We start from the raw sequence: 19,520 nt of genomic DNA on the forward strand, positions 1-19,520 counted from the left end.
GAAATTTTTTCGAGGCGCCACGAAACTTTAGTGGAAATTTTTGACAGTTGAAAAGGTAAACATAAGATCTACAATCATAATGTGAATGAACTACAATGTCTATATATTGAAATATTACCCATTTGAGTTTTAGCATTTGATGTAACTAAGGTTGGTAATATTTTTTATTTAAGGAAATATGTTAGATATACCTACATATGAATTTCTTCGAAATTGCCATGTTCTAAAAAATATAGTTCTGCCGCCTTTATTTAACTAAAGCTGGTATTTTTCTATTTAACGAAATATGATGGATATATCTATATGATTTTTTTAGAATTTATTTCATGTTGAATTATCTTCAATGCCAAATCTTTAATGATATCGACTAATATAGCAAAATAATAACGAAACACATTTAGTAATTATAGGTTTTATTAATATTAAAAACACAATTATTGTAAATGTTTGTAGGCTGGCTTGAATTGGTGGTTTGAATCTGGGTATTTTCTGTTTTATTTTGCATTGTGCTCTGATCATGATTGAACTGGCTAGTACTTGATGAAATGCTCCTCATGGATTCAATCATCTGTTGATGATGTTCAGCGTCCAACTGTAAGTAAGGTTTGATCGACTGACTATTACTATGTCCAGTAATTTTAATGAGCTGTTGTTCACCAACTCCTTTCTTGGCCAAATTCGAAACAGCTGTTGCTCTTGCAGAATGATTGGTTATTTTAACTTTTTTAGTGTCAATTCCTATATCTGAAGCTGCTGATTTAAACCATGAAGATACAATGTTCTTACCAACTGGGCTATTCTTGTACCATCCTTTCGAATTGGGTTGATTCCAGTATGGGTTTGGTGTTAAGAATAGTCTGTCGGTTTGAATAAGATTTCCCCTTTTTTCCATCAACTTTCTAAACAAGCGAACCGGACACATTTGTGGATTTTCGAAATTTCTAATCAACCATTTACTATCCGACAGTTTTTTAGAACCACCTTGTGTGGTTTTAGAGAAAATTGGATTATATTCTATCCGACCTTTTGGGTTTCCGAAATTATCAGTTTCTTCTTTGAAGTATTGGATACAAGCAGAATGTCCTTCCCCTCCTCTCCATGCCAGCTCATGTGAAACTATGTGAAAAAATTTACGCTGCAACCCATCTGGAGTATTTTCATCCCACATTTCAATAATTTTTTTGTATTCGTCACTGGTTAAGGCTGAAGCACTCACTTTTCTTTTTGCTGAATCTCTCTGTAGTATTTTGCGCTTAGCATCGCGTGCAGCTCTGGCGGTCACAAATTCCACATCAGAAAACGGATTAAATTTTATTTTATATTTTTCGTAATAAATTTCTTGCAACTGCTTAGCAGTAGAGTTCCACATCACTTTGACCACACTTTCCTTATAATCTTCAAAATTTTTCTTTTTCATATTAAATGCGTAGTCCTCCAGTATAGTAGCCAGCTGTACTACACTCATACACTCATGAATATTATACGACTTTTCATCACAAAATTCAACAAACTGTTTCCATACACTTGATTTTGATTTTCGGGTGTTATCTGGTTTTATATTTTCAATTTCTTCTTTAATGACTTGTTGGTTTACTTTTCCAAATCGCGACATTTCGCTATACACTTCTTACTCTACGTACAGACGTTTTAAAACTAGTAATAGCTTAATGACAGAATCGCAAACAAAAATGACAAAACACATATATGTCAAAAACATCAATACCTTGGCCAACTTAACAAATTGAAATTATTTTAAAATGTCATGTTGATTAATATTTTTTTTCAAATTTAGGTGTGAAATTTTCTTACCGAATACCACGCAAGCTTAAATTATTCCTGGAAATTTTCTTTCGGGCACGAATATTTTAGGAAAATTATCGTGCCCTCAAAAAAATTTCCGAAAATAATTTAAGCTCTTGTGATATTATAAGTGAAAATTTTATTCCTAATCTTAATTTGAAAACCGCGTTTCGATAGCTACTGTAATTTTGGAGTTACGATTTTTTAAAATTTTTAACCCCCTCCCATACCCCCTTACCAACCCCCCACCCCCACCAAAAACTATTGGCCAGATTCTCGGGTGCCACAGTATTTTTGTGCCAAATTTGGTTAAAATCGGTTCAGCGGTTTTTGAGTTATCGTGTTACAGACGGACCGACGCGACGGACAGACAGACAGACACCATGAAAATATTTTGTATTTAGGTCATTTATGACCCAAATAACTAATTTTGAGTGAAATTAAAAAAACTTTTTTTTTGCCGATCTTAATAGCCTACCATACCTATTGGTAACTAGTAAATAACCCCACAGTTGTAAAAACTTTGCTGCATTTTGCGTCTAAAATGGTACTAGCATTACGTTGTAGCTTTTATTTCTATTACAAAACCTTCAAAATAGTTAAATATGCTTGATTGTATACGAAAATAGAGAACAAGTGTGGTGGTAATTCTCACAATTTGTATCAGAGAATATTCAGAGTGTACTCGTTGAAATCTAAATGAAAATCATTATTTCAAATTGTAACACTACTAACTATATTTTTCTTATTTTAGTACTAACTATTTATTTTTTTGGCACAATTTGCAGTTACTATGCACTATTGTAAACTGAGGTGGGGAAGAATAATAACTTAGCTAATAACAAGCTCATATTAATTGTGTGTCATTTGTTTACAAAAATCTAAGTACAATCTGTGGTGCAATGTTCTAGTTTTTTCTTTCTAAATGTTATTTTCCGTGTAGAAATGAAGCAGAAAAAAGTAACGGTAATATTCTGAGGTTATTTCCAAAACCTTCTTTTTGTGTGTGTGTGTGGATTAACTCTATTTATTATTACCACAGATTATACAGATTATAATCTTTGTTTTTTCTTTATTGTTTTTCGTGGTTCCAATTTTCGGAATCGGGCACTAGTTAGGTGACTAGTTTGCGCACATAGCACGCCCACTTCTGGCCTCTAAAATTGTGTACAGCGCCTGACCGGTACTGTTATTAGAGAGATATCGGAAAACCGAATAGCGTCATCCAGTATTTACGCGTACCTTATCATGGTTACGATATGCGCGAGTCAATTTTTAACGCAACACCCGCTAATAACGTTACCGCCTGACGTAATTTGCGGATCAATTACACCAAGCGCTCTTTCTAAATAACCTCTGATAACGTTTAAAAATTGCTTAAATGGGCATGTGCGGGTATTTGACAACCGGAGCCGGCCGGCGAGATCTTTTATTTTAGGTTATGTTTGAATTGTTTTGAATTATTGCTTTAGTTTTATTAGGTAATTTGATATTTAAGTAGCTGGAGGATTAGTTTTAATTAAATAAATATGGCCCAAAATATGGATTCCACCTCTTCCAATACTAAAGAACCTATAAAGAGTCTTAGGTTTACAGCAGATGACGACTTAGCCCTTCTAAGAGAATTTGTTGCTTGTTGCCCTAAACCCACTGACAGACGTTGAACAATAAAGCACTGTAAATAAGCACTTTAGCCCTTTAGTTTTAAAATACCTAGTAAACAAAACAATTTCAAAGTTTTAAATTCAAAGTTAGGCTGAGTTTAAATAGCGGACGCGACGCGATCAGAATTCTTTCCGATCCGATAACTATAAATGAATGAGAGTTAATACCACCTCACGTAAATGAAATAACACCTGGCCTTATTAACGTCCATGCACGCTATTCGGTTTAGCGATATCTCTTTAAAAAACTTCGCGAGAAACTTTAAATAGATATCAGTTTTCTAATACCAATTGGCAACTTTTGCGCAGTATTCCAAACCGATTTTCAAAACTTCGATTTTTCGATTCATCCTACTGTACAGGGTATGCCATTTTTCCTATCAACGTCGGAAAACGAGACATCACATTTGTACAGGGTATCCCATTTTCGTGTGTTTTATGGGATTTCTCGTTTATGAGTAGAGATACAATGATGCGATTTTCACATTTCTTTGTTACTTTTTTATGAAACTAAATATGCTACACATATGTTTGTCCTAGCCTCCTAAGTTCCTGAAATATAGTACGAATTTGCGATGTGCAGTGGTGAAGAGATGTTGTTTACAGATATGGGGGATGCACAGTAGTGAACGCAACATCTACCGGCAGCCAGATGTTCCGCACTCTGTTCAGGAGAACATAACAAAAGATATATTAAAGCTAGCTATTAGACTATAAGTAAAACAGAGAAATCGTCATGGAAATGAAAATATAAAATGACTCCAATCACAAGCAAATCGTACATCCGATGAACGGGGGCATAAAAATGTAATAAATTTAAAAACTGTGTAATTTTCTAACCAATCTTTAGTCTTTAAATTCAACCAATAAAATTAATATCGTATCATCCTATCGTCGGATAACGGGCGCATGAAAATCAAGCTTTAGTTAGCGTAAAAAAGATACGGTCGTTTAAGCCACAAAAAATGTGGCTTACACAAAAAAGCCACAAAAAATGTTTCGACACTCTCAAGAGAATCAAAATTTATAGGGTATTTTCCGTTGACCTAGTACTATGAAATTTGACAAGCAGTACCGTTTTAATATATTTTATCTTTTTTTCTTTACTCATTCATTGGAAACAAAAATTATTACCACCTACCTGTTCTTCCAGAGATTTTCTTTCGCTTCTCATTTTATCCACAACATCCTGCAGTTTGATAGTTTGGTCACTTAAAAAGTTATTTTCTGATTTTGACACTTTCAATTCGTTTTGTAATATTTCCATGGTCATTTGATGACTTTGAATTTCCTAAAAAGTATTAAAAAGTGTTGTTAACAAACTATCCTTGTCTATAACATTAATAATTATTTAAGACGTGTATTTCTTCTTACTTCAATCAGCTGAGTGTTTTCTAACTCCAAAATTTCGATTGACTTCTTCAGTTTTTTACATTCGGCAAATGTCTCGTCCCTTTTTTGACCTTCGGAGTCCCTCAATTCGTTCAGGACATTTATTTGCATATTAAGCTGACTAACCTAAAAATAATATTAGTTGGTAAGATCTATGAATTTTTAAACATTGCTGCAAAGAGAAAAAAATAATTTTAACGATATAGGTACTTAAACAGCCGTTAAACGGTAGCCTACTAAAATGCCGTTAACCCATTTATTCCCGGGGATAGAAATATATAAAAAAAAAACATTTTTTTTTAAATACTTTTATTATTATACATATAAAAAGACAAATTTCATGTTTTGGAAAATTCCCAATTCATTTTTTAAAAAAAATAATAGTGGTGCGTTGGCGAACCACTGGTATAAAAAACTAAATAAAACTTTTCTAAAAATATTCCTAACTGATAAAAACCCTACTAAAGTACACTTAACACATCGGAATTATCTTACATTCTACTTAGAAGTATAAAATAAAACACTAAAACGCTCAAAAACAACTAATTTATCAACTTTTATTTGGTGCATGTATGAACCACTGGTAACAAAGATTATTACTTTTGGTGATACGTAGCAAAGCACGGAACATGCAAATGTACCTTACATTTTTGACATATATACATACTATGATTATGGCAAACTCTACATCTCCTTCGAGCCTTAGTTTCGTGGAAAACAATGGTGTGGCCTTGATTATCAAAGCGAATTTCGTCAATAGATTGTGGAATGTTTCTAATAACTGCAGCAACTCTTGTAGATTTCATTAGACGTAGTGCAACATATGATTTGAAATCGATTTGAGATATTTTACTATTGTTAGCAACATTATAAAGCTTCCAAGCATTCACCATAATACTGTCCAAAGTATTACAGAATAAAGGCCACCACCATTTTTTCCCCAAAATTCTGGTTCTGTAATTGGCTATTCCGTTATCGTGCAAATCCACACCTCCCATATATTTATTATATTGTGTGATTACATTAGGCTGTGGAACAAAAACATCTTTTTTTTCTTTTCTATTATAACGTTTGACTTTATTTATAGGTTGCACATTATGTACGTTACTACAAAGCGTTACGCAAGAGTTATCATTCCAACGTACAACTGAAACTTTCGAATCTTTATCATATGCCATATCAAAAGCGCCGCGTTCTTTTTTCGAAAAACTTTTACTATTTTCTAGAGGGCAATTATTCGTCCTATTTTCTCTGATAGTTCCAGTAGCAAAGTAACCAGTGTTTTTCAGGTGAGAAAATAATCGAAAAGATGAGAAAAAATTGTCGAAAAAAATTTCATGGTTGCTGGGCTTTTGGATAACAGACAACAAACTCATTACAACGTCACCGCTTAGTCCAAGCTCAGAATATATTTTTTTTTGATTCCCAGCATATGGCATTGTATAAAATAAATACCCGTCAGAAGAACATAGGCACCAAAGCTTGAAGCCAAAACGTACCGGCTTGCCTTTGATGAACATTTTACAAGAATGCCTTCCAAAATATGGCACCATTTGTTCATCAATTGATAAATGAAAATTGAAAATTCCCCATTGCAAGTTTTTTCTATTGATTATGTCCACAAAAGGCCTTATTTTGGAGAACTTATCATTTTTGTCTAATTGTTCATTGTCAGACAGATGCAAATTTCGTTTTATACTATAAAACCTGTTTCTACTCATGCAATTTTTCACTATGCCCACACCTTTGTCTTCCTCAGTGGACCAGTACATTGAAGTTTGTGGTAAAGTGTGATATCCGGAAAGATACATTATTCCTATAAAATTTAACAATTCTTCCTTAGAGACTATGAAGTCATGTCTATTATTATCTGCAGCATATTTATGTGAATATCTCAAAACTAAGTCTGTCACTTCTTCGTCAAAAAATAAAAAGAACACTTCTAAAGGTGTCTTACCACCTACAGCTACAGCTACGTTTTCTTTGTCTTGATGTTCAGTTGATATTGGAGAGTGTGTATATTCTATTTCTCCTTTGAGCCACTGCGGTGCAAGAACAGTATTACGGGAAACTGAAGCAGTAATTTTTCGTTTTTTGGTTTCTAAAGTTTCTTCATCAGAAGAGTCCCAATCGTATTGTTTTCGTACATTTTGATCGACATCTACAGAATTGGAAGAGCTAGGGATGTGAAGTTCGAAAGTACCGACAATATCGTTTGGCTTTGCCGTTTCCGCCAATATATTCTCATCATCTATATCTTCTTCATCTGTCAAAGCATCGGTGTCTGGAGGTATATAAACTGCATCCAGTACAACTAATAATAAAAAACAAAATTTTTATTGAATTATAAACTATAGATGTAAGTAAGTGATTTCTTACCATTATTATCATTTTCCAGCTCAAAAACAACACTTTCCAATTCCTCTTCTAATTGTCTTTGCGTCAAAAATCGTTTATAAGGCATCTTAGCTAACTTACATGCATATAACACGAAACACAAACTAATAATAACGCATTTATTCGATTATTATGACTGTGCACACGTTCGTCAAAACTTGTCAAGACCGGCAAAATTCGGCTTCTAGTTTATTTTTATTACCAGCGGTGCGCGAATGCACCACTAATATTTTGGAGAAAAATTAAGGTTTTTATAGAGACTGTGGTAAATCATCCTTTTTATCATAAAAACGGAAGATCATGACAGATTAGTAGTAGTAATAAAAAAATGGAAATAATTATTAAAATGTGGAAATTTTTCAAAATTCCATTATATAGTTTTTGCAGATTTATTTTGTCACATTTTATACGTTTGTATTTTTTATTACCCGAGGAGAAGAAAAGCCTCAATAAGTATTTTTATTAACAAAAATCTATTATCAACGAATGGGTAGAAAAATCTAGGCTCCAAAACAATATTTTAATCGAAATTTGATTTTCATAAGTTGCTGGTGCATTCATGCACCAATGGGATAAAATGGGTTAATAGATATTGTGACGTCGTTCATGTCGGGGGAAAGTAATGCCTAGCCTTAAGCATTCTGCAAGAGCACCTGTGGGTCAGTGGCTGAGGCTATCGCTTCGTAAGCGAATGGTCCGTGATTCAAATCTCACGCCGACCAAAACTTTTTTATATTTTTTTGCTTATAGCGTGATCTTATTGCATTGGTTTCACTCTTTTTAGTTGGATTGGTTTAGTTATTTGGCGGGTTGGTTAACGTGGTTATTTAGAGGGTGTTAATTCATTGGTTAGTTGGTTATTTGGTGGGGTTGGTTGATTTTTACTAATTTATATTTGTTTTTTATATTTTTTATCAGTGTCGAGGTTAGTTGCGTTGGTTAAGTTGGTATTTGGTGGGGTGGATAGCGTTGGTTAGTCCTTATAAAATTTCTATGTTTCATAAAGCCGTCAAGTGCGTCACATCAACGACGTCATACCTATTAACGGCATTTTAGTAAGCTACCGTTTAACGGCAGTTTAAGTACAGCCTAATTTTAAAAGTACTTTTATAAGGATCATGCTGTGTTCCCTAGTAAAACCAGGTTGGTAAGGCTCATTTCCTGAAAGATTTTCGTAATAAATGGCTGAAAACAGACAGGTTCGTCTTAAAAGTTCCTTCTTTTGTTTAAAATACCGGTTTATTATAACATGTATAGTCTTGTTGCAAAATGATTGTTGTATAAGCTAAATATTAGGCTTTCTCTATGGATTCAACGAGGAAAATGCATGTTTTTAAATAATGGTTTTAAAAAATAGTTCATATAATTACAAATTGAACAAAAAAAAATCGTTGATATCGGTTAAGAAATGCCTCTAATATAAAATAATTAAATATTGTTAATTTAAATGGCCGGGCAAACGCTCTCTACCGCCCTTGCCGCTGTGACGTCACCTGCCGTTCTTCTGGTCGAGTGGAACCAGACGCGTGTTTATTTTACACAGTTTGCTTTTAAACGTTGTTGAATCCGAGTCAAAATTTTAATTATTTATGTTAATTAATACACAATTAGTAATTAGTGATATTTATAAATAGTAATGGATGAGCGAAAACAGAAAAAAATGGTCCAAGGCCATGAGAAGAGATGAAAAGAAAAACGTTAAATTATCCTCTATTTTTACGATTTATTGTTGTGAAGATCATTTTGATGTAAGTTCATATATTTATGTATATTGTCTTACATAGGTATATGAAATTTGAATGTACAGGGTTATTCATTATATTTTGACACCCACATACAGCCTTAACTGCAAGTTTTAGAAGAAAACATTAAATAAAAAAGTTGCATGGTTTTTCATATACTCTGTTTTAAAATTAATTTTAGTTACACAGGGTGTCTCAAAAAAGGTGGTCCAGAAAATTGTAGGTATTTTTCGCTTTGCAACTGTCAATATTTCGTAAACATTTGAAGATAGGTATAGGATATTATACATGAAATATATTATCTAGAATATATAGAAATTTCCGAAGAATCCAAAAATATATAGGGTGTTTCACTTAACAAAGTAACTTAATTTTGACGTTTGCTTATGGGACACCTTGTAAAATATTTTCATTACTGATAAACAATCTTTAAAAATAACAAGGGTAAGGGGGTGTCAATATATAAAAAAAAACTTTCTTTTTCACGCTATGCTCTGGAGTTATTTTTCCACGTACTAAACAAATATTTTTGTCTCTTTTCACTTCTACATAACCTACAGCATTATCTCCATACGTCTCCCTACCTGATCTGAAAATTAAGTTTATAACATTAATATTTATAACTATATAAAAAGTTCGTAACAGTAGGTACCTACTTATACTTAAATATGCCTCAGTACTACAAAGAATAAATGTTACATACCTCTCTGTTTTTTCCTCGTAATTCAGCACCAATAAATTGGGAATTTGTATTTATAAAAGCAGTCAACATAAAAGCATCGACTTTTGGCAAGTTATCTGATTGTGCTTTTACAAACCCGGAATCTGCCATTACTTAAAAAATTCTCAGAACACACAACACATACAAATAATAACTGCACAAAAAAGCATAAAAAGCTCCTTCAATCAACGCTAAAAGCAACAAAAATGTCTTAGTACGCCACCTAAATACGTACATAAACGGAGCACGTCTGGCTGCTGCTGGCCATCGCGCGTCGACGAGAACGGCGGGTGACGTCAGACCAATAGAATATCGTTTCAATTCGCGAGGCGTCGTTTGCGTTGTCCATAGTATTTTAATGGCCCGTTTTATAAAATTGTGGTACTGCTGTTTTCAAGAAAAAAGTTTTTTTTTGTATTTACACATATTTATTCTAATAAATTAAACAGTTGACTAACGCAAGCTGATGCTAGGATATTCTATTAATTTTAATTATGTTTTTTAATCATTGTGAATTTTTTGAACCCGTTGCCGGTTGTTTACGATATTCTCCGATGGTAGCAGCACCGCTGGAAAATGCAATTTTATTATTAATCCTATAAGTTTTCTTTATCCTTTCCACAAACCCATCCAGACACGGTTTTTTTCCTGTGGCGCCGATTTCCCGAAGGAAGCCAAGCCTGTCGACCGGCCAGCACTCATTAATTTTTCACCTTGGCGTCGTGACGGCGATACGTCGCGGCGCCTCCATAGGCTTCGGTGTACCTTCGGCCACGCAATCTCCTTCCCCTGATGGCTAGCACAATGTGCATTTAGTTGACTTAGAGCGGTTTGCTTCGTAACCTAGAGCCGGCCGGGCGACCGACAGGCTGGCCCCAATGACTCAATGTGGAGGCGCCAGATATCCGAATGGTAGGTAGGTAGAGAAGTATGTTTAGTTCGTGAGGCATACATACTTTGATCGATGGATAAAAAATTAGTCCAGTCCTAGTCATGCTAGTAGGATAAATAGAAGTTTTATTGATTTATTTATTACCTACCAGCTTGTAGATTATATAGAAGGGAGGAAGGAATCACCGCGGCGTTTATAAATCTATTATCTGACAAACGAATCTAAAAGAGCGGAAGGAATTCGGGCAAAAAAAGTCGATGTTGTCACGTTTAATTATAGAAAAGCAAAGTTGCTCGATATTACCTATAAATTGAATATATTTTAGTTCATTTCAGCATACATAATTATATATATGCAAATATGTTGACGTAGTTCTTATTGTAATAATGTATATTTTGTTAATTAACTGATTTCGTTCATTCTGCCTATTATAAAAGGTAAAGTATTTCCTTAAGATAACGTCCGCTTAAGGTAAGCTGGCAACGCTGACAAAATTCATCATGACATCCCGGATTCAACCAGTCTGATTGGTAGAGATTCTCGCACGTCTTGTTACCATTACCCCTAACTTTATGCCCCTCTCTAGGAATAATAGAAACAGTCACTACTATTGAAAAATCCAGAGGCGGTGTTATTGTATTGTGTTTTATATCTTTAACTTGATTTGTGTTTATTGTAATTAGTACACGCATTTTAACAAATATTACTATATTAGCAAATGACTAAACAAAATGTAGGTACATTTAAAGTAAAATAATATTATAAACTTTACTGAAAAATATTATAAAAATTCCTGATATATTTTTATGAAACACCGCACGCTCGTGGATATTTTATGAATGAAATCGGTCATGATTTTAGAAAATTGCAATCCCCTTGCCGTTGCCCCGTTGTTTCAGATCCGTTTGTCAGACTTGTACTAGCGTGTACCCGCGATTTCTTTCGCGTCGAATTAATCATTTGTAATGGTGGTGATAAAGCAAAGCAAGAATTTCCATTAACATACAAACTGGATAAAATGTTTAGAGTTTTTGCAGCGTTCGTCTAATAGACATATTTTTGTTTAAACGCTCTCTCTAAATTTGCGAAATATTTTGAAATGTGTAAAAAATTATATAGAAAACTGGGTAATATTTGAGGGGTAGTTTCATCTCGTTGAAATTTGACTTTCGAAAAATCCGTTTGCCAAAAATAAACTTTTTACGTCAAGCAGTTTAAGCAGAATCGTGGCTAATCAATTACCCAACTTTTTGGAACACCCTGTATGATTTTTTTTTCAAAATATGTAAAAAAATAAATTATGCTTGTCCAAGCGTTTTACCGAAAGACTAACCGTTTTTTAAATAACAAATATTGTAATATTTGAGGGGCGTTTTCACCCTCTTGGAATTTGAGATTCGATCGAGAAACCCCTCCTTATCGAACCTCTACACCCCACAGTCAATCCGTTTGCCAAAAATCAGCTTTAAACGTCAAGCAGTTTAAGCAGACTCGTGATTACTCAATGGTCATATTTTATGAAACACCCTGTATAATTTTTTTGAAAATTTTAAAATATGTAAAACAACAAAATAAAATATACGTGTTTAAGAGTTTTTCCGAAAAACTCACCGGTTTTTAAATTTAAAAATATTCTGATATTTGAGGGGTGGTTTCTTGATACGAAACGCTGTTTCAGATATGCTTCAGTCCATCCGCCAAAAAAATGTATGGAAGGAAAGGATATGGAACGGAAGGGAAACGGAAGGGAAACGGAAGGGAAACGGAACGGATAGTTTGCATTGTCTTATTCATTTACATGATATAATATTTTATGTAAACGTAAAGGAAAAGGAAACGGAAGGGAACTGATATGGAAGGTATAGTGAGAATCAACCTTTACGGTCGCATGAAAATCAGGCTTAACTCTTCCCCAAACATTTTTCTGTTCAGTTTACTAAAATCAAAGCTGCTGGAGTATTTATTTCAAGATTAACCTCCATTGTTTGTATATTTATATTGCCGTTCGATCCTGGCGATAGTATTACGATGCGTTTAAACATAGATATATACCGACGGCCACGACGCCTAGGCCGTCGTTTTTTTTTCATAGCGTCGCGACGCCGATGACTGTATTATGCCATCACCCGCCAATTTTATTTTCCAGCGAACTTCCTTCATGTCGCGTCTCATGTGTCGCTTTAGTAATAAACGCCTAAAATTTAATTTTCGACGCCCAAAAGTCGTAAATAGTTTTTTTTTTAGTTATGTTTCTGTCTAGTATTTTGGATTCTGTTCTCAGAAAATAAGCAAAGATACATAGATGGACCCTAATACATATTTAAATAAATAATTATTGACTTATTTGTAAATTAACAAAAAAAAACTACAGATGAAGGGTTAAATGTAAAATTTTACTTAGTGTACACATTATTAAACATTAAACATTTTCAAAATTGTTATTATTACTCTTTTATCAAAGTTCAGAACAGCAAAATTAGGTTTTCTCTGCCATATATTATTTTCCCTCGTAAATCCCATGCTAAGTCGCCGGAGAAGATTATGTCCACACACTACGTCAAAGGATCGACGACATTCATCAGAGAGTCCGCCTAAATATTCAAAGTGCTAGTGACCGAATGAAGGAACACTACGACATTCAAGCTGAGCATGGAGGATACCAACCAGGGAAGTTGGTGTGGCTATATAACCCGCAGAGACGTCGTGGGTAAAACCGAGGGTAGTCCATTTCAACCGTTTGAGCCCCTACCAAGGCGAAATAGAAGATCGTGCTGGGACCGTGAGAATCTGCAGCTTTGATCCCCCTGATTCGGAGATGTCCTTTGACGATTTCATGGCCCGATACAACAGCAGTGAGAAGACTCGCTATGGTGTAACCAAAGAAGATCAACGAGACCTCTTTTCCGTGCCTCCTGATTATTCGCTCGCTCATTGTGTGGCTCGAGATTTGCGGATGTCCAGAGGAATCGCTGCAACGTTCAATGAGAAGTTTGGGCGTGTCGGAGAACTACGCCGACAGGATCCAGAGGTTGGAAGCGTCTTGAGGCTAACCGACAATGCACATGGTCAAGCAAGACACATCTTCTACCTGGTCACCAAGGAATGGTTCCCGAGTAAGCCGACTTATCTCAATCTATGGAAGACCCTGATTGAACTGAGAGAAGCCCTGCTAAACAACAACATTGCACGATTAGCCATTCCGAAGCTGGCGTGTGGACTCGATGGTTTGAGTCGGTGTACAATCCGGAACATGATTGAAGTCTTGTTCAGATTTACGGGAATCGAGATCCTCGTTTGCTGCTACAACCCAAAGCTGACATCGGGAGAGAAAACTGTAGACTGCTATTTCTACCAAACTTCGCAATGTACCAGGGGCCAGCTTTGCAAATACCTTCATTCACCGTGTACATCTCGGGACGAGCATGTACCTAAGAAGGGGGCAGTGTTGCGGACCCGTGTGGACTCGACCTAACCTAACTATATGTCCCGCCCTCAGATGACCTTAACATCGCATTAAAGAATAGACACCGTAATGATTCATTCGTTCGAGAAGAATCGAGTCCCACTGGAATGGACTAGTACATACGAGAACATTCGAAAACCTTCTACGCATCTAACGATCTATGGACTATTCTAGAGTTCTTTACCTGTCGGTATAAAAAGCCGGCGGCTGTGGCCTACAGGGGGCAGTTATAAATATACCAGTGCAGTTGACGCGCTAAAATTCAAAATAAATTCTTAGTTATAAATCGTTTGTAAATAGTTCTATAAGTCTTTTATCGTTATTGTTTTTGTTAATTAGTGTTAAATAAATAGTGTTTAAATAAGTTGTGACTTTCTATCCACACGGAACCGACGAAAAAAACGTAACAGTATGTTAGTGTATGATAAAAATTAGGACTGATTGACGAATTCAGTAATTGTTTTTGGTCACTTCTTGTTTTACCGGAAATTATTACAACTTTCGATTTTTAAATGACACCCTCCGTATTTTTTTTTTACTTTACTCGATAGAAAATTACACTCTGAATAGAATGACATATCACATTCGCTTGAAAAAAAACGTATTATAAATTTCAATGGCATTCTAGACATGGCTGTACTAAAAACACTAATTTTCAATCAAGAATCCTTGAAAAAATAGTTTTGATCGTCTAATGTTTTTTGTGTCTTGCCCTGGACGATTAAAAAATGCCGAAATAATATTTTTACTGATATCTCAGTTTTTTCAAATGGAACGAGGGTGCAAACGAAAAACCAATTTTTTACAAATAATTTGATACCACATACTTGGTATTTTGAGTAAGTTGTCATTATGAACCGCATGTTACAATTTCAAATAAACAATATGCGAAAATGTCAAAAGTTGACATATGAAATGTTATTGTGTTCAGAGTGTCACTTTCTACAGAATAAAGTAGAAATATATCGAGGATGCCATTTGAAAATAAAAAAGTTGGAGTCATTTCCGGTGAAACAGGAAGTGACTAAAAACAATTGAATATGTCCAATCAATCCTATTTTATATCATATACTTACTAACATACCAAATCTCGTTTTTTTACCTGAAAAAATAAAAAAGTTATAGGGGGTGAGCCGCTTTTGAGACGCACCCGGTATATCCTAATGTTAGAAAGGCTTTCCAACCTATTTAAGACTTTTATTCCAATATTTTTACATTCACCTGTATTTTTTATAATCCACATCTTTGCCATTAGGTAGGTATATAGACTACTAAAATAATGAATACTTCAAATACGTTACTATAATAAAAATACATGACCTTTAATAATAAAGTTGAGTTATATCATCGAAAGCTCAGAAGTAAATCAAATCCTGGAATAATCCATATTTTATTTATACAAGTTCTATGTCCCTGATGTATATACGTCAACCAGATTGATATCCCAGACGAACAGCAGCATCAACTTCCGAGTGCCAGCTAATTTAATTATATCTAATGGAAGTTCTTCAAAACCCGAGCTTCCAAAAATACATTATCGTAAAGTGGCTTTACCGAATCGATCATAAATAATTTAACTATGCGCTTCTCTTAAATTGGGTTATAAAATTTCTAGGAAACACAATGCTATACGCGTATATCAAATAATACAATAATGTTTATAAGTATATAATAATATGTATACAATGTTCATATCAATGGATTACTACAAATGGATTTAGGAGGTGTATCATTTGGTCTGTAGATGAAAATGTTTACTTAGTTGCTGATTTGATGTACAATATGACCTGACAGTAAAAGCAGATAAAAAAGAAAGATGTATTTATGATGCTTATTAACTATTTAAGCCTGATGTGACTTTTCTAAACCACTCTAATTTCAGATGGTAGGTACGATGTAGGAAGACATTGCCACTCTCCCTTATATAAATCAAAAATATTCACTTACTTGGTGTTCTCCTCTTTGAATTGAGTCTTTGGCATTACTCAGGGATTTTCGACAACGACGCCATGCTAGTAAAATTAAGTGTCTGTAGATGGCGCAAGTGAAGCGTTCATTTTGACATCGACGTCTGACAGAAGATTTATCCAGAAAACGAGGCGTGGCGTACACTTCGAAGGAATTATCTGGAGTAGCTTCAAATAGTCTGAAACAAAAACTATTTTGATTATTACGATATTACGACAACTAGTAGTCATAGAATGCGATTATATCAGCAATCCTGACCAGATATTAAGATATATTATTGCTGGTATTCTTTATCAATGGTTGCCAGATTGTTGGATGTTATAAACATCCATGTTGAAAATAAAATAATTTCGTATTTTCATTGTCTTTATTTATTTTTACTTATAAAATGTTGTACTGTTATCAGGGGCGCAACTAGACATATACTTTTAGGGGGGCTCAAGTCTTTTGGGGGGGCTTAGGTCCCTATAAGATAATATTGATGTGAGGTTAAAACCAATTTTATACGAGAAACCCGGGTCATCTGGGGGGGCTAACACCACACACCCGTTTTACCCGACCCCTGAGAGCGACCCGAACAGTACAGCGTAATAGACTTTTTTTGCAACAGAAAGGAGCTTTAATTTTGACTAGTTTTAATTAATTTTGTGTGGCATGCTATTGATAAATATGGTGTTGTGTTTACATTCAAGTATGTCGACATTAATTAAAATACAGGACTGTAAAAAATATAAATTAAAAAAAATCGTTAGACATACTGCAGAGGGTGCAGAGAATTTTATCAAGATTAAACATTTCTGAAAGACCTAGAATTTTTATCGGGCACACGATATATCAACAAAATTAAGAGTAACATTCCCTAAAACATTCAAAATATTCATAAAAGAGCTTCTAGATTTCAAGGCACAAACAAAGCAAACGGAATCAATGCAAGAAATTTTCTATTTGACATTATATTTCTAATAAACTGTTTCATATTCGATAAAAATTTTATGACGTAAGTTATATTAAATTTTTAATATAAGTCCAGTTGGAACGCACACCTGCTACATTCATTTGAGGCAGTCGTCAATAAACCTTCACCCAATAAAATTAAAGTCTAAATTAGTCAATTTACCTATTTGATTGAAAATCTATTAATTGTTATACCTGCCATTAAAATTCAGTTTAGCTTTTTTTGTTCGTGTTAAAAGCTTTGATGCAGTATTGATATTTTTTATGATTAAAACTTTTTTGTATAATGATATTAATATGAAATTCATTGTTTTCTTTAATTTGAAGGCTATAGAAATAATACATGTACATACGAGTCTTTATAAAAAAAAGTTATTTTAATTTTATGCACTCTTCAGTGTTAAAACTATATGTAATCGAAAGATTAATATATTTAACAGAAATTGATATTTAAAATGTAATTCTAACTAGCTTGACCAACAATGTCTTCTCTCGCCCGAAATCATGCCGAAAGCAACAATCTCCGACATTCAACTGTTTCCCAAAGCCTACTACTCCGCTACTCGCAAACATCAGCGGACACGGAGTGCAGGCACGGCGTGAAAATGACTGCCTATCATAAGGATCATAGGCGTCGATAACATTCGGCCATTCCTGACTTATGAGTGTCCTCACTCCTCTCAATCACACTAAAAGGACATAAATAATTAGAACCTTTTAAATTGCATTTTTAAATGCTGAAATAAAAATATATTATGTTAGATTGTTTGCTGCTGATACTAGACAATTGATACAAAACCAATTGACAAAACCTTATCAGCTAATTGTTACCATTATTACAACACACTAAAAGGAGAAACATAATCAGAATCGTTTAAAGGACATTTTTAAAAGCTGAAATAAAAATATATGTTAGATTGTTTGCTGCTGATACAAGACAATTGATACAAAACTAATTGACTAAACCTTATCAGCTAATTGTTACCATTATTTCAACACACTAAAAGGAGAAACATTATCAGAATCGTTTAAAGGACATTTTTAAAAGCTGAAATAAAAATATATGTTAGATTGTTTGCTGCTGATACTAGACAATTGATACAAAACCAATTGACTAAACCTTATCAGCTAATTGTTACCATTATTTCAACACACTAAAAGGAGAAACATTATCAGAATCGTTTAAAGGACATTTTTAAATGCTGAAATAAAAAATATATGTTAGATTGTTTACTGCTCATACTGGAGCTACGTCTTATTTGCTACTTAAATAAATAAAAATAGAATATCGTAACTCACTCAGAAACAATACTCAAAAACTCATGATGGACAAATAAATTATTCAGGGACAAAAGACAATTTTAAAAGGTAAAATAAACGAATTACTTATTATATATTGGTGTTACACGCAATCTGCAGCTTGCGTGCAACAAAATAAAGTTAAATCTCAACTCTAAAATCTTAAATCTAAATTGTAAATTCTAAATCTAAAACCTAAAATCTAACTATGGGCCCACGCCTATTCCAGCCACTGGAAAAGAGAGCAATCCGGGTCGAACTAACCAGACCGAATACCGGGACTCATCCCTATTCGCAAGTCTTGTCCGCCCTACTCACAAAGCATCTAGGTGGTAAACTCATACCTTAGCAACCACCACACGCCTTTTCCAGCTATCATACTAACGTATACCTTGAAAAAGAGAGTACCGGGTAGAACTAACCCTACTCCTTCTTTTTCCTATCCTAATACACGTCTGAATCTACCATAACCAAGTCCATAGCTTGCCAAACCTAGCTATTCCACAATACTTGTTCTTTGACCGTGCATACCATTCTTGGATGTTTCTAACTTCATATCAACCAATCCTCAGCTGCTTAGAAATTTAAATGAACCTGTCTACCATGGAGATTGACTGGATCCTATTAGCTGTGTCGAAGTGATCCTTAGCAGATCCTTAGTAGATCTGACGCTGAATATAGTTCGCTACGCATCCAATTTTTCTTTTAATCCGCTTGATATTTCGCATAATTCGCTACTAATTTAACGCCGACTTTATCATTTACGCCCGGAGGGATAAACGCAACTTATCCAGATACGCTCATTTTGCTCCTAGTGCTTAGATTCCACACAATCCAAACTGCATGTTTGAAACATTTTCAACCTAGATATCGTAATGCAACTTGTTACGCATACTAGAGATTATGCCTCTCTACTTGTCCCATTCCACGTGGATGTCCAACAGTATTCAGGTAGTGAGATATGGCTAGTTTATATTGAAAGTATTCGTTTTTTTTAGGTAAAAGGGTATCCCTAAATGATTTCTTTATTCGGGGTTGTAAAACTCATATATTAACGTCGCATAAAGATTTAAGTACATACCTAGGTAGCTTAGTTTATGTATTTTAAATTAAAATAATATAGTACCGCTTTATTTATTTTTGTTTACGCATAATATGAAAAGTGTATGCATTTTTATAAGATTAAGATAATCGGATTTGCTAGTTGTATATTAACTATTAGACATTT

At 34.1% G+C, this 19,520-nt stretch overlaps 1 protein-coding gene across 1 annotated transcript in view; it reads right to left on the bottom strand.

Moving 5' to 3' along the window:
- LOC115888113 (protein MLP1-like) overlaps nt 1–19,520 on the bottom strand; it is an 81,452-nt gene that overhangs the window by 52,813 nt on the left and 9,119 nt on the right. The window contains exons 2-4 of the mRNA XM_030907698.1: nt 16,019–16,217; nt 4,839–4,982; nt 4,606–4,755 (exon numbers count right to left, since the gene is read on the bottom strand). Of these exons, the coding sequence (XP_030763558.1) occupies nt 4,606–4,755; nt 4,839–4,982; nt 16,019–16,217 (493 nt within the window). The remainder of the gene's footprint in view (nt 1–4,605; nt 4,756–4,838; nt 4,983–16,018; nt 16,218–19,520) is intronic.

The sequence above is a fragment of the Sitophilus oryzae genome, unplaced genomic scaffold (assembly GCF_002938485.1).
Source record: "Sitophilus oryzae breed Bouriz unplaced genomic scaffold, Soryzae_2.0 scaffold_684_pilon_pilon, whole genome shotgun sequence".
Taxonomy (NCBI): Eukaryota; Metazoa; Arthropoda; class Insecta; order Coleoptera; family Curculionidae; genus Sitophilus; species Sitophilus oryzae.